Genomic DNA, 14,093 nt, shown 5'->3' with positions numbered 1-14,093 from the left:
AGAGGCACTTGAGGGCAGACTGGCTCACCAGTGGAGGACCTACAGCTTGGGGCGCAGGATTCACTGTCCCCTAAAACAGAAATGGAGACCTGGAAAAGGGTAGTTATCTGAATAAAGAGTTTATTCAAGGACCAGAGGGGAGGTCTGGGAAGGGGGCCAGTAGGTGACAGAGAGGAGACCAAATGTGTTTCAGAGGAAATAAACTCTTGCTGGAGGGGCCTTGGATTCACGGCCAGGTGATCTGCAGGTAAGAGGTGCAGGAAACGGCGCATTGGTAGGAGACATGGCCCTCAGCAGTAAGGATGAGTGGTCTGGGGACCGTGGAAATCGTGAGGAGGGACATCTCCAAGAAAGCCCGAGAAAGCCTGAAAGCCACAGCCACACGGAGAACTTTCTAGAAAGCAACATGACCCTCAGTGTTACAGGATGTGGAGAAGCCAGAGAAGTGAAGCCCAAAAGCACCCTTGGGAGTTTCTGACCCCAAGGTCACTGGGCAAGAGGGGAGTGCCCCGGCAGACGTGAGCTGAGGCCCTAAAAAGGTGGTTCAAGGGCTCACAGGGGTTTGCAATGGAGCGGAGCGGGAGAGAATTTGCAGGGCTGAGATTAGGAGGTGAAAGATGAACCTGGGGCTCAGAACATTTGACTCCTCAGTAAAGGAGCAACGGGAAGGGTGGGCGGACTGAGGTCCGGGTCAGGTCAACGGATTGCCAAAAGAGCGGTGTTGGAGGGGGCTTGATGGACAGGACAAGTCCCTGAGGGCCACAGGGGGATGTAACCTGGCACGGGATTAAGAGACACTCTTAGGGGATCCCCTTGTCTAAAACCTGCAAAGCAGCCCTTTATACCTGACCTTCCCTACCTCCAGCACCGCCCCCCGCCCCGCCCCCTCCCCCGTCTGTGATTGACGCTCGTGTGACAGCTGCAAGAGTTTCACTCAGGAGCCAGATGAGACTTCTTAAGTAAGGGACTTAATCTTCCGGAAAATCTGGACTGCAACCTGAATGCAATGGTGCGACCCCAGGACAGCAGATATTGCAAGAGAAAGGGGCGCGCTGAGTCACATCCTATTTCTCTCCTTAGCGAGCTCAGATCCGCACTGGCCAGGTCAGGATTCACTCGCGGAGGGTCCTGAAGTCCAGGGTGTGCAAGATTGGATCTTCAGGGTCGCGGTACACCAAGCGAGGGTCCTCGGAAGGGACCCGTGGGGTCGGAGTCCGGGTCAGGACCTGCGCAAGGCTCTGTGTGCCAGAGGGGAGGGGAAGCTGGTGCGCTCGGTGCACATCCGCAGAGCGAGCGCCGCACGGGAGAGGCCGTCGAGGTTACACCGGGAGGGTTGAGGGCTCGCAACAGGTCCGCTGCGCTAAGGCGCAGGGCGCGGACCCTCGGCTCTCCCAGTCCCCTGCCGGCCGCCCCCGCCCCCATCCCCTCCCCCTTCGCCGCTGCCGCCGCCCAACGTCGCCGCCGGAAAGTTTGCTAGCGGCCGGCGCGGAGCCGGCGCCGACCCCGATCGCAGTGCGGCGGAGACGAGTGGCTGCCAGCTCCCAGACCTGAGCGAGTTCGAGGACCACGAGACGCACAGCCCTAGCCCGAGCGACAGAGCACAGTAAGCACCAGGGTCGGGCCCCTTGGGGACGGTCCCAGGCGGTCTGTGGGGCGCTGGATCACGTGCGTGACCAGGGCGCGCAGAGGAGGATGGTGAGGAGCCGGCCCGGGGCCTGGATGTGGGGGGCCAGCTGTCCCTGGGGTCTTAGGTGTCGCGGTTCTCGCCCCCGTCGAACACCTCAGTTTCCAGCCCGGGGATAGGTCCTACTGTCTGGAGGTCACCTGATCCCTAATTGTCTGTCAGGTTGGAGGTCTCAACCTCTGCTTTCTGTCCTCCGGGCGCGCAATCCGGGAGCAGCGAGAGGGTGGGTGCGGCGTGGGTCCTACTGCCCCACTGCGCGCCTAATGCACTCTGGGCCCCCGCCCCTCCCCCAATGGCTCTCTCATTTCCTCCGTTCGATCCGCTTTCCCCTCTTATGTGTCCCTGATGCCCAGGACTCCCGAGTAGTGACCCAGTCTTGCTGGGATAAGGTGCGATGCGTAGGCACCCTGCCTCGAGAGTTTTTCTTCCGCGGCTCACAATCGTTCACTTTGACTCCTGCGAGCGCGGGCCACCGCCCCTTTTTCTGCTCCTGCCTCCCCAGCGACCACCTTCCCACTTCAGACCCGTGAAGTTCACTTCTTGGCTCTGGCACCCTCCGAGGATCGACCAGAAATACTTTGCTGTCCTTCTGTCTTGGAGACATGGGAGGGGGAGTCAGAGCTCACCCTGGCGGGTATCTCAGGGCCTGCCCGCCCCCTTTCGGGGGAAGGACTCAGGAATTAGGTTTTGTCAACAGCCTGTGGACCCTGATCCTGTCCCTGCCCTAGGTCTATGACCTGGGCTGGTTTTTCTGTTTTGACCAAAACCCTCTTCCATATGTTAACTTTACGGATTTCTCAAAGACTTTGCTACCTCTTTGATTTTGGCTCCTAGGGAACCAAGAGCCTCCCCAGTGATACCTCCCTTGGCCGCTGGGCCATCGGTCTTACCCTCAGCCACCTGCAGGGAAAATCGGTGGCTCGCTGGCCACACTGCAAATACCCAGGCGTCCTTTGTCCTGTTGGAACCGGCTGGGAGCAGTGCTGGCATGGGCCAGTGCCAGTCCCGGTAGCTGGCGTGCATAAGCAAGCGCACGCAGTAAAGACAAGACAGGCTGACGTCTTAGGAATTGGGTCTTGCATCTTCTGTATTTCCCCGACAGTTGGGCCTCATGAAGTCTGAGACCTGAGAGGGATTTCAGCTGCCTCGTCCAAGAAGGGAGGAGAGTAGGGTCCCTGGTCCATTGTCCCTTCTCCCCATCTGTTCCTTGCCAGGGAGGGTAATAAGGTGGAAAAAGACCTGCAGCTCCGGCCACAGGAGCAAAGGCGCTGCATCCACACCTGGCTACCTGGCACCCCGGGGCTAGGACTGCGCTCTCATTGTGTGAATATTTATCAGCGCTGATGGACTCTGTTTGAGTGTCAGGATTTACCCCCCACCGGGGGACAGGAGGCCGGCTGCACAGGGTAGGCTGAGCAGTCCTGTCCTACAGATGACAAAGCCCTGGGCCATCCAGTGGTCATTCCCCTTCAGTGACAGGAAAAGCATTCCCTGTTGGTCCTGAACTTCACCTTTGCCCCCTTCCCTGGCTTCATCATGAGGCCCGGATGCTCTCTGCAGAGACCCCAGCGTCTCAGCCTTGTGGGAATGAAAATCTGTCTCCACCCCATGATGTTCCCTAGCTCACCGTCCAGCGAACTGCCTAGAAACTCCCTTGTTGTTCCCCTACCACCCACAGAAGTCCCGATATATGGTTCCTGAACCTGTTTTAGCTCACCCTCCATGATCTGTGAGGGAAGAAATCTTCAAGTATTCTCAGTCTTATTTCTGGATTTTAGAAGACAGGATCTCGTTATGTAGCTCTGGCTGTCCTGGAACTCACTCTGTAGAGCAGGCTGGCCTTGAGCTCAGAGATCTGTCTGCCTCTCCCTCCTGAGTGCTGGGGCTGCAGGCTGCTGGGACCACCCAGCTGTTGAACGCTCATGCTTTCAACAGGGCAATGGAGGGAGACCTGGGCTCTAAGGACGGTTTGCTGCTCCTGGACTGATGTCCACCCTTGCAGGGCCTTGGACCACTTGGACCAGTATTCTTTCTCCCCGTGCCCCTTACCTGTATCCCCACTATCTGTCTACTCATGCTGGTCATTCCTTGTTATTCAACCCTGAAGCCTTCCCATTTCTACCCTTCCTTTTTTTCAGAGCCACTGGAGGACCCCAGAAGCTCTACGGTGGGGACCAGACATAGTAGGTAAAGGCCCAGTTTCTGACTTCTCCATACCGAGCCCACTAGTGACCTGGGCAGCAGATGGGGCAATTTGATCCAAATCAGGAGAGTAAGGCTACTTGGTGACGGCAAGGTAGGGACACCTAAACTTCTCCTTTTCAGCCTGTTTGCTGTTTTGTTCTCTGCAGGAACCCTATACTCTGTGGGTATTTATTTTACTCTAAGGGTCAGGTACCAGGGACTTAAAACTCCCTGATGTTGCCTCCTGCTAGACTCTACTGACCAAGAATGAGGCTCAGGAGTCCCACAGTAAGCTATGAGCCAGGTGTGACCAAAGGGGGTCAGAAGTACAGGAGTGGCCAGGTGGTGGTGGCGGCACACACCTTTAATCCCAGCACTCAGGAGGCAGAGGCAGGCAGAACTCTGTGAGTTCAAGGCCAGCCTGGTCTATCAGAGCTAGTTTCAGGACAGGCACCAAAGCTACATAAAGAAACCCTGTCAAGAAGAAGAAGAAGAAGAGGAGGAGGAGGAGGAGGAGGAGGAGGAGGAGGGGAGGAGGAGGAGAAGGAGAAGAGGAGGAGGAGAAGTACAGGAGGGCAGGGCAGAAGTGAAGGGAACCCTATCAAGCTGTTGCCTCTAGAGCTCAACTGGGCTTACTATAGCAGGCTAAAATCCAGGGGTCCCCTTTTCTGGCACCTGGTATCCCTGCAAACTCCTCTGCCTTAGCCATATCCATGTTCTTCTCTTCTCTACTTCATCCTCCCTCTCTTCCCCACCTCTGTGGGAGGGAGCAGATCTTGCTATATCGTCCCAGCTGGCCAAGAACTCACTATATAGACCAGGCTGCTCTTGAACTTTGGGTGATCCTCCTGCTTCTGCTTCCTAAATGCTAGGACTCCAGGTCTGTGCCACCATGCCTGGCTCTGTGTTATATATCCTGTCTGTGGGTTTACAGGAGAGAGGCCTGCCTCAGCCCTGGGAAGTTCATAGTACGACCTCTTACAGGCCCTAAGTAGCTCTTCTCTCTCCCTTCACAAAAATGCATCGGAGCCAGGAAGGGTTCTGAAGCAGTGTGGGACTGATGTGTGTGTAGTTGCTACTGCTCAGGGCCTGTCACTGGTGTTCCCAGGACCTACAGGCAGCATCAGGCAGAGGTGTCCCCCATCTGGGCCCTGGCAGTAGCAGTGCTCTTAAAGGAATGTGCCACCAGTTTGTGACCAAGAGGCCCAGTCTGAGAGCCTCGTACAAGGTCCACAACATTAGATGGACACACTGGTCCTGGGAAAGGGGACATACGGTAGAGGAGACCATATGAACACATGCCCTAACACACGCCTGGCTCCTGGCGGTCCAGGAATGGTTCCGACACAAGGGCCAAGTGTTGACGGGCCTGGGCACGCTACCCTCACTCTCTTTATCTTGGGTTAGATTGCTGACCAGTCAACTTTCCAAGGGTTAAGCAAGGTGGGGAGGTCTGGGCCCAGCCAGGGCAACAGAATGGAGGGAGGAGGTAGTTGGTGCCGGTCTGAGAGATCTGGGTGGTAAGATAGGAAGGCTGACTCCTGTCAGCCCCAGGGAGCAGGAAAATAGCTGCCCATAGTCACTTGTCTCTGAGTTGACACTGGGAGCTACTCACACGTCCCCTCTACAAGCCTCAGCTATCAGGAGGCCTTAGGCTCAGAGGCTTGGTCTTAGGGGACACGATACTCTATAGACTTTCTCCAGACTCTCTATTCTTGTTCTCTGCAGCCTGAGGAGGGGTGTACACACCCCAAGGACCCAGACGTGCAACCCCTGCCAGATGTGGGGGGTGGCTACCCAAGGGCATGCCTTGCACCCCGCTCCACAGTCCCCACCTGCTGCTCCTGCTGCTGTCATTTCTGGTGAGCGCTGTGCACCCCACACCCCGCACGGAGGGCTGCCTGCTCTGCACAGAAGTGCTGATGGCTCCCTGTACCGTCTGTCTCCCTGGTTGCTGGCCCACCGGTCTCCCAGCCGAAAGCACCCTCGGCTCAGGTGATGGACTTCTTGTTCGAGAAGTGGAAGCTTTATGGTGATCAGTGCCACCACAACCTGAGCCTGCTGCCCCCACCTACGGGTGAGTCCCACCTGCAGACTCCTGGATCCTGTTCCCTGCCTCTGTGCAGTGCAGGAGACCTTCTTATGGGAGTGTTCAATGGCTTTTTTATGCCCAGCCACCTGCCCCCAGATACAGGCCAGGCGACTGACCTCCAGAGGCAAGAGCTTCCCCATGGCTTCACGGTCAGGAGACAGTAGAATTGCAGAACTGGCTCGTGGCTGGCTTGTTCTGCTGTCCTGCTGCAGGACGCCCCCTCCTCAGCCATCAGATGCCTCTGCTTTCACTGCTCACAGTGGGCAGACAGTGGATAGGGTCACGGGTAGGTGCCGAGAGAGACTGGGTCCATACCACTGTCCAGTTGAGGGGGATGACCAGTGCCCGGAAGAGAGGGAGGAGGATGTAGGAGCTGTAGCTGGGACTCGGCCTGGGCCTGGAAAGAATGCCAACCAAACCGGAGCTCAACATCTGGGAAGGAATGTATCACAAGGAGGGGGGCAGTGAGATGTGGGACTCACACAGTGAGAACAGGGAAATGAATCATGCAAGCTGTCCTACGACCCCATATGCTTATGTGCACACGTGTGCACACACATAAAATAAATATGTGAAAAAAAATTAATACTAGTTTTGAAAAAAGCCACAATTTGGGGCACATTTGAGATGGGAGAGGTTTTTTGTTTTTTTTTTAATGGCTTTTCGAGTCAGGGTTTCCTATTAACAGTCCTAGCTGTCCTGGAACTAGCTCTTGTAGACCAGGCTGGCCTCAAGCTCACAGGGATTCACCTGCCTCTGCTTCCCAAGTGCTGGGATTAAAGGCATGCACCACCACCGCCTGGCTGAGATGGGAGATCTTGAAGGAAAGGGACCTTGGCAAACTCAAGCATTGGTGGGCTGGAGGGGGAGGCGGATATGGAGTTCAGGAGGCAAAATAACTGGCCAGGGCCTGCGCCTTGTGTCTCACGTCAGGGAGGCAGCCTCTTGGGATGCAGGCTCAATGAAGTGATGGTGATTCTCAGGGGGGGGGGGCTGGGGGGGGGGCTTCTGGTCCCGATGGGAGCCCCTCCTCCACCCTCCTTCATCTTCACAGAGCTGGTTTGTAATAGAACCTTCGACAAGTACTCCTGCTGGCCTGACACCCCACCCAATACCACAGCTAACATCTCCTGCCCCTGGTACCTACCTTGGTACCACAAAGGTAACTATGGAGGCCCTGGGAAGCCTAGGGGGTGGAGCATGGGGGTGGGCTGATCTGAGCCTTGCACTCAATCCCAGTGCAGCATCGCCTGGTGTTCAAGAGGTGCGGGCCTGACGGGCAGTGGGTGCGAGGGCCGCAGGGGCAGCCATGGCGCAATGCCTCCCAGTGCCAGATGGACGACGAAGAGATCGAGGTCCAGGTCAGCTCTGGAGGGTTTGGGGTGGTATCCCAGTGGGGCTGAGTGGAGTCGGGGGGGTGGGGTGGCGGCGGGGGGATGAGTTGCTGCCCGGCCCTGCTCAGCCTCTGGTTTGCAGAAGGAAGTGGCCAAGATGTATAGCAGCTACCAGGTGATGTACACTGTGGGCTACAGTCTGTCCCTGGGGGCCCTGCTCCTTGCCCTGGTCATCCTGCTGGGCCTCAGGTATATTGCTGATCGCTCAGCTCACGCCCGCTGTGGTGAAGGGGGGCAGAGGGACAGGACAGGGGTGGTGCTGACTTGCTGTCGTACAGGAAGATGCACTGCACCCGGAACTATATCCACGGGAACCTGTTTGCATCCTTTGTGCTCAAGGCCGGCTCTGTGCTGGTCGTAGACTGGCTGCTCAAGACACGCTACAGCCAGAAGATTGGAGATGACCTTAGCGTGAGCATCTGGCTCAGCGATGGGGTGAGCCAGATCTCTGAGTGCTCGCCAGCCTGTATGGGGTGGCAGGGTGGCGTGGGCCACAATCGTGCCTCCCCTTGCTCAGGCGGTGGCTGGCTGCCGAGTGGCCACGGTGATCACGCAGTACGGCATCATCGCCAACTATTGCTGGCTGCTGGTGGAGGGTGTGTACCTGTACAGCCTGCTGAGCCTTGCCACCTTCCAAGAGAAGAGCTTCTTTTCCCTCTACCTGGGCATTGGCTGGGGTGAGTAGGCTTGTGGGGAGAACGGGGAGGCAAGCTAACCGGGGCCCTGGAACCACAGCTGCTGTTCCCACAGGGGCGCCCCTGCTGTTTGTCATCCCCTGGGTGGTGGTCAAGTGTCTGTTTGAGAATGTCCAGTGAGTATGAGTTCAGAGGATGGGCTGGGGCAGCTGGGCCGATGGCACTGGGCTTTGTAAAGTGACCCTGGGGGTAGGGAGATCGGGTGAGGGTCACACTTTGGCAAGAAATGTAAATCCAGGGTCTGGAGTTGGGGTTCATTAAAGACGCTCTCTTTTCCTTTCTTGGGGCACTCAGTAGATCCCAGCAGATAGGGGTAGGTGCTGGGGAGCTGCATGTATCCCCAAGATGTGAGCAACTGGCCCTTGCAGGTGCTGGACCAGCAATGACAACATGGGTTTCTGGTGGATCTTGCGGTTCCCTGTCTTCCTGGCCATATTGGTGAGGAAACAAGTTACTTTGTTGCGCTCAGCAGGAAAAGGGTTACTCTCCCTTCTCAGGCTAGGAGGAGGATAGTCCCAGCACTTATCCAAGAGGCTGTATAGCCTGGGCTGTGGGTCAGGCTGCCTGTCCTTGGCTGGATGCCTGCCAGCCCTGGAACCCTGTGTCTAGGGCTCACTTGGCAACAACCTCGCCTGGAGGGGGACACATGAGCACCATGCCAGACACAGGAAGTTCTCAGGCGGCCCCTAACCTTGGTCTCCCTCTCACAGATCAATTTCTTCATCTTTGTCCGCATCATTCACCTTCTTGTGGCCAAGCTGCGTGACCGGCAGATGCACTATGCTGACTACAAATTCCGGTGGGCATGGGCAAAAGCCAGGGCCCAGGCCAAAGAGGGTTGGGGTTGGGGACTGGTGCCTTTGTGGGGAGAGCCCAGGAGCCCCGGCAGGTGAGGACGCTCAAGCTCTGCCCCTGCAGGCTAGCCAGGTCCACGCTGACCCTCATCCCTCTGCTGGGGGTCCATGAGGTGGTCTTTGCCTTTGTGACTGACGAGCACGCCCAGGGCGCCCTCCGTTCCATCAAGCTCTTTTTCGACCTCTTCTTCAGTTCTTTCCAGGTGAGTCCCCGCCATACCCCCCATACCTCGGGCCCAGAGTGTTGCCCCTGACCTCCCTCTTTTTCCAGGGTCTGCTGGTGGCTGTCCTCTACTGTTTCCTCAACAAGGAGGTAGGTGAGACTGGCCCCAGGATTGGAGCCGGGTGAGAGGCCAACCATGCCCTAGTATGACCATAGCTTCCTCCCCATTGTTATGGTTGCATGTGTTGTATGTCAGGTTCCTCCAGGTCCTCAAGGAGTTCAGTGTGTAGGTGATTCCCGCCTTCCCTGGTGACAAACTGCCCTGCTGTACCCATTGTGGAGTCTGCCGTGTTTTAGGTCTGCTTAGACTGAGGCTGGTCACCTCAGAGTGACCCAGGCAGGACCCTAGCGAGTTGGGATGGCGGAGTGGTCCTACCCATGGTCCCCCTAGGTGCAGGCAGAGCTACTGCGGCGTTGGAGGCGATGGCGAGAAGGCAAAGCCCTTAAGGAGGAACAGATGGCTAGCTGCCGTGGCAACCACACGGCCCCAGCAGGGTCTAGTCACGGTGAACCTGGTGAGAAACTTCAGCTCGTGACTGCAGGCAGCTGCAACGGGACTAAACCCTCTGTGGAGACCTCCATCACCAGCAGTCTCTCAGGGCTGACTGACAGCCCCACCTGAAGCCCCACGGGAGCCCAGCCAGGCTGGATTCAGTAAGGGCCTTACAGGACAACTCAGAACCAGACGCCTGGCCAAGGCTGGAGAGACAACACAGCCAGACAGCAGCATGTGCTGTCCACACTCCCTCAACCTGTCCTGACCCTGGCACAGGCCACACTGATGGAGTGGGGGTGAATTTGATGGAGGAGTTATACTATGAACTGTGGTGTTCCCGTGTGCTGGCATGTCCCGTGTGCCCAATGTATGTCCTTCAATAAAGGGTCGAGTAGTAGCTGATGTGCATATCCTGGACAGCGGGGCTTGAAGAGCCCAGGCAGTACTGGAGTCTGGGAGGCTGGAGCCTCTGTGCATGGGAACAGGCCAGGCGGAGAGGGCTAAGCTAACGCAGTCCAGGAAACAGTTGTCACCACAGTGGGGCTTCCTCCAGGAGCACCCTGAGTCTAAAGTTGTCCCTTGAGGAAGTGTTTGTGATAAAGGCTCTTGACTCAGCCATGCGAGCAAGCCAGAGCCCTGTTGGGCAGAATGGGACCCGTGAAGGACTGAGGTTCACCTCTAGGGCTGTCCCTTGGGTCTGTGCTCTGATGCCTAGCAGAGTATGAAGACAGGGTGTGGAAGGAGCCAGCCAGGTACCTCTGCTCTAGTTGCTGGTGGTAGAAAATGCAGGACCCTGGGGGAGGGGTGCACACAGCCGGCATCGGGCCACGTGGGCTGTAGCTGCTCAGTCAGAGCCAGGCTAATTGAAACAAATGAAGGGGCAGGAGGCCTCTCAGGAAAGGTAAATAGAATGACTCACCTGCCAGGCCAAGCACTGGGGCCTGAAGGGGGCCTGGGAGCAGCCAGGAAGGAAGGAGGCTGACTTGGGAGCACTGGTGCACCTCTGGCCCAGGTGGGTGTTTGAATTACTAGGACTAACTGGTGGGAGACAGAGCTGGAAGCCAGCGAGGAATGCTGCACCTGCTAGAGACCAGGAGTTTCTGACATTGCATCTCATCCCGGATCTCCAGGCTTCGGGCCCAGATCCTGAGTTCTAGCTGCCTGGGTGCCTGCTGTGGGCACCAAGCCACTCTACACCAGCACATGAGTGTGTACACTCTCCTTCACGCCAGCTGAGCTCAGGGTTGGTGACTGCCTTGGGGGATGCAGTCGCTGAGGGCCTCCTGACAGCCCTCCCCATCCTGAGTCCCTCTGTCCTTGTCCTCCTTCACCCCTGTCCCCATCTCTGCCCCCGAGGGAACTGGAGCAGGCTGGTGCAGGCAGGGGAAGAGGTGGGAGCCAGGCAGGTTCACCTAGCCAGTGAGCGTGAACCATGGCCAGACAGCTCAACCCAGGACCACTTTTGCTTCTGGGGACCCCATCCTTGCTCCTTGGTTCTCTCCCCTCCCTCAGTCCAGCATGTCAGTCTCCCCCGCCCCCCGTAGGAATGTTGGGTGCTGTCCAGCAGAGGGTGTGAGTGTGCCCAGGTGCCTCAGAGGGATGCAGCTATGTGAACATGGAAGAAATACAGTCCTGAGGCTGGCATATAAATGCTCGATGTTCCAGAGGAATGTGTGCAATGGAGCTGTGTCTGTTGTTAGAAGGCAGGATGATAAAGAATTCAATGCCTGGGGCTACATAGCAAGTTCAAGACCAGCCTGGGCTATGTGAGACTTTCAAACAACAACAACAACAACAATAACAACAACAAAACCCTGAAGGTGCTTGATGTGGAATCCCCTCTGTATGCTGTGAGTACCAATGGTACTGATAGGGCAGAACTTAGGTAGGCGGGGAAGACTAAGCTGAATGCTGGGAGAAAGAAGGGCGGAGTCAGCGAGAAGCCATGTAGCCCCTCTGGAGACAGAGGCTGGGAACTTTACCCGGTAAGTCATAGCCACGTGGTGATACACAGATTACTAGAAATGTGTTAAATTAAGATTTAAGAGCTAGCCTATAAGAAACTAGAGCTAGTGGGCCAAGCAGTGATTTATATAATATAATTCTGGGGGCTGGAGAGATGGCTCAGAGGTTAAGAGCACTGACTGCTCTTTCAGAGGTCCTGAGTTCAATTCCCAGCAACCACATGGTGGCTCACAGCCATCTGTAATGAGACCTGGTGCCCCCTTCTGGCATGCAAGCATACATGGAAGGAATGTTGTATACATAATAAATAAATAAATCTTTAAAAAAAAGGAAAAAAAAATAATACAATTCTGTGTGATTATTTCGGGCCTGAGCTGCTGGGCAGCTGGGAAACAAACAAGCAGCCTCCCTCAACAATCGGTGCGCCAACATGGTGGACAAAATCCACATAAAACCTGAGGGGTTGGGGGCTGGAGAGATGGCTCAGTGGTTAAGAGCATTGCCTGCTCTTCCAAAGGTCCCGAGTTCAATTCCAGCAACCACATGGTGGCTCACAACCATCTGTAATGAGGTCTGGTGCCCCCTTCTGGCCTGCAGACATACACACAGACAGAATATTGTATACATAATAAATAAATAAATAAATATTTTTTAAAAAATAGAAAAAAAATAATTATAAATATCCAATAAAGACAAATTCGCATGGAAAAGACCTCTAAATGGGTCGCAGTGTTGGATAAACGTACATAGGCTTAGGAGAGAGAAAAAGAGTATAGATAGTGATAAAAAGAAGCAAAAGGTTTTTTTTTTTTGTTTTTTTGTTTTTTTTTTGATTTTTCGAGACAGGGTTTCTCCGTAGCTTTTGGTTTCTGTCCTGGAACTAGCTCTTGTAGACCAGGCTGGCCTCGAACTCACAGAGATCCACCTGCCCCTGCCTCCCGAGTGCTGGGATTAAAGGCGTGCGCCACCACCGCCCGGCTCAAAAGTTTTTTTTTTAAAAAAAGGTAAAGTCGTTAAAGAGACAGAGTACAGTCATAGATTAAAAGGAATAAAGAAAAATAAACCACGTAAAGATGGAAAATTCACAGAGAGTCTGGATTATGTATATTATTGTGCTTTCTCTGAATTTTTTTGACTGTGAAGGAGCTAAGTACACAGAGACATTTCATTGTATGGGCTGCTAAGCTAAACCAGCATGTATATTATAAAGGTATCTTGACTTCAGAATTTGGGTCTAAGGAAATATTGCTTTGGAAAAGAGTTTCTTCTTTTGTTTCCACAGAGGATAAGAACCTGTGGATTAATTCCAGACTAATGTGGTTTGACTCACCAAGACCCCTTGAAAGATTGCCAATGAACACCCCCAAAAGAAAAATACTTTGCCCAACAAATAGCAGGAAGTAGTTTGAAGAGAACTATGCCCATATTCCCCCAAATTTTTAAACATTTATTTATTATGTATACAGTGTTCTGTCTACATGTATGCCTGCTGGTCAGGAGAGGGTGCCAAATCTCACTACAGATGGTTGTGAGTCACCATGTGGTTGCTGGGAATTGAGCTCAGGTCCTTTGGAAGAAGCAGCACTTTTAATCACTGAGCAATCTCTCCAGCCCCCAAATATTGTTTATAAATGTTTGCTTACATTTAAAGGGGTGTATTCTATAGAGATTTGAATTGCATGGATCTTGGTTTTTTGTTTTTATTGGTTTTTTTTTGGGGGGGGCGTTTTTCGAGACAGGGTTTCTCTGTGGCTTTGGAGCCTGTCCTGGAACTAGCTCTGTAGACCAGGCTGGTCTTGAACTCACAGAGATCTGCCTGCCTCTGCCTCCCGAGTGCTGGGATTAAAGGCGTGCGCCACCACGCCCGGCCTTGGATCTTGGTTTACTGATACAAATTTAAGGTCAATTTTGTTATACTGTGTACCTGTATATTTCTGCTCTTGATTAAGGTATTGTGTTTGTGCAGCTCATTTAAAAATTTAATGTATGGGGCTGAGAGAATGCTCAAAGGTTAAGAGCACTGACTTTTCTTCCAGAGGTCCTGAGTTCAAATCCCAGCAACCACATGGTGGCTCACAACCATCTGTAATAAGATCTGGTGCCCTCTTCTGACCTGCAGGGATACATGCAGGCAGATGCTATATACATAATTAATAAACAAATCTTAAAAATTTAATGTATAATTAAGAAATATAGGTTAATAGATAGTCATCTATAATAGTCAAGCTTGTAGTCGTTAGTTAAGATTTTCTAGATGTAAAGTAATGTATTTCAGATGGATAGGCATTCTTCAAACTTTTCAAAGACTACAGAATATGGCATTTAAAATGCTTTAAGAATTTAGGACTTTTCATGACAGTGAGACACACCTCTCCTGGCAGCACCAATTACTTCAAGAGGAAGATGGGCATTGAAGAAGCTCCTTATGGAGTTGGTTAGCCATTTGGGCAAGAAACTGCTTTTGCCTGGACTGCTTGATGAACTGGACATGCAGGACCCACAGAGA

At 54.1% G+C, this 14,093-nt stretch overlaps 1 protein-coding gene across 4 annotated transcripts; it reads left to right on the top strand.

The window, feature by feature from the left end:
* Window positions 1–1,196: 1,196 nt before the first annotated feature.
* LOC121444125 (glucagon receptor) lies at window positions 1,197–10,008 on the top strand. Of its 4 annotated transcripts, none has more exons than XM_041645909.1 (15): window positions 1,197–1,603; window positions 3,823–3,867; window positions 5,597–5,730; window positions 5,843–5,945; window positions 7,015–7,122; window positions 7,200–7,321; window positions 7,437–7,543; window positions 7,633–7,789; window positions 7,872–8,031; window positions 8,090–8,165; window positions 8,418–8,487; window positions 8,760–8,848; window positions 8,968–9,106; window positions 9,175–9,216; window positions 9,518–10,008. In XM_041645909.1, the coding sequence occupies exons 3-15, from the start codon at window positions 5,674–5,676 to the stop codon at window positions 9,746–9,748; spliced, it is 1,461 nt and encodes a 486-aa protein (XP_041501843.1). In that variant the 5' UTR covers window positions 1,197–1,603; window positions 3,823–3,867; window positions 5,597–5,673; the 3' UTR covers window positions 9,749–10,008. The 4 variants fall into 4 exon arrangements, with proteins under 4 accessions (XP_041501843.1, XP_041501842.1, XP_041501845.1 ...); XM_041645908.1 differs by having other exon boundaries at window positions 3,823–3,871; XM_041645911.1 differs by having other exon boundaries at window positions 3,823–3,980.
* Window positions 10,009–14,093: the final 4,085 nt, after the last annotated feature.

This window comes from Microtus oregoni, unplaced genomic scaffold, assembly GCF_018167655.1.
Source record: "Microtus oregoni isolate MIOR12 unplaced genomic scaffold, Mior012 000117F_ref0000505, whole genome shotgun sequence".
Lineage (NCBI taxonomy): Eukaryota > Metazoa > Chordata > Mammalia > Rodentia > Cricetidae > Microtus > Microtus oregoni.
The sequence above is the reverse complement of the archived record's forward strand: the minus strand, read 5'-3'. Positions and strand labels throughout refer to the sequence as shown.

Bases quoted from the DNA above. Each gene is read 5' to 3' on its own strand.
- LOC121444125 (XM_041645909.1), top strand. From the start codon at position 5,674: ATGCCTTGCACCCCGCTCCACAGTCCCCACCTGCTGCTCCTGCTGCTG. The intron at 7,544-7,632 runs GTATATTGCTGA...GCTGTCGTACAG, and splicing joins GTCATCCTGCTGGGCCTCAG to GAAGATGCACTGCACCCGGA. The intron at 8,849-8,967 runs GTGGGCATGGGC...CTGCCCCTGCAG, and splicing joins TATGCTGACTACAAATTCCG to GCTAGCCAGGTCCACGCTGA.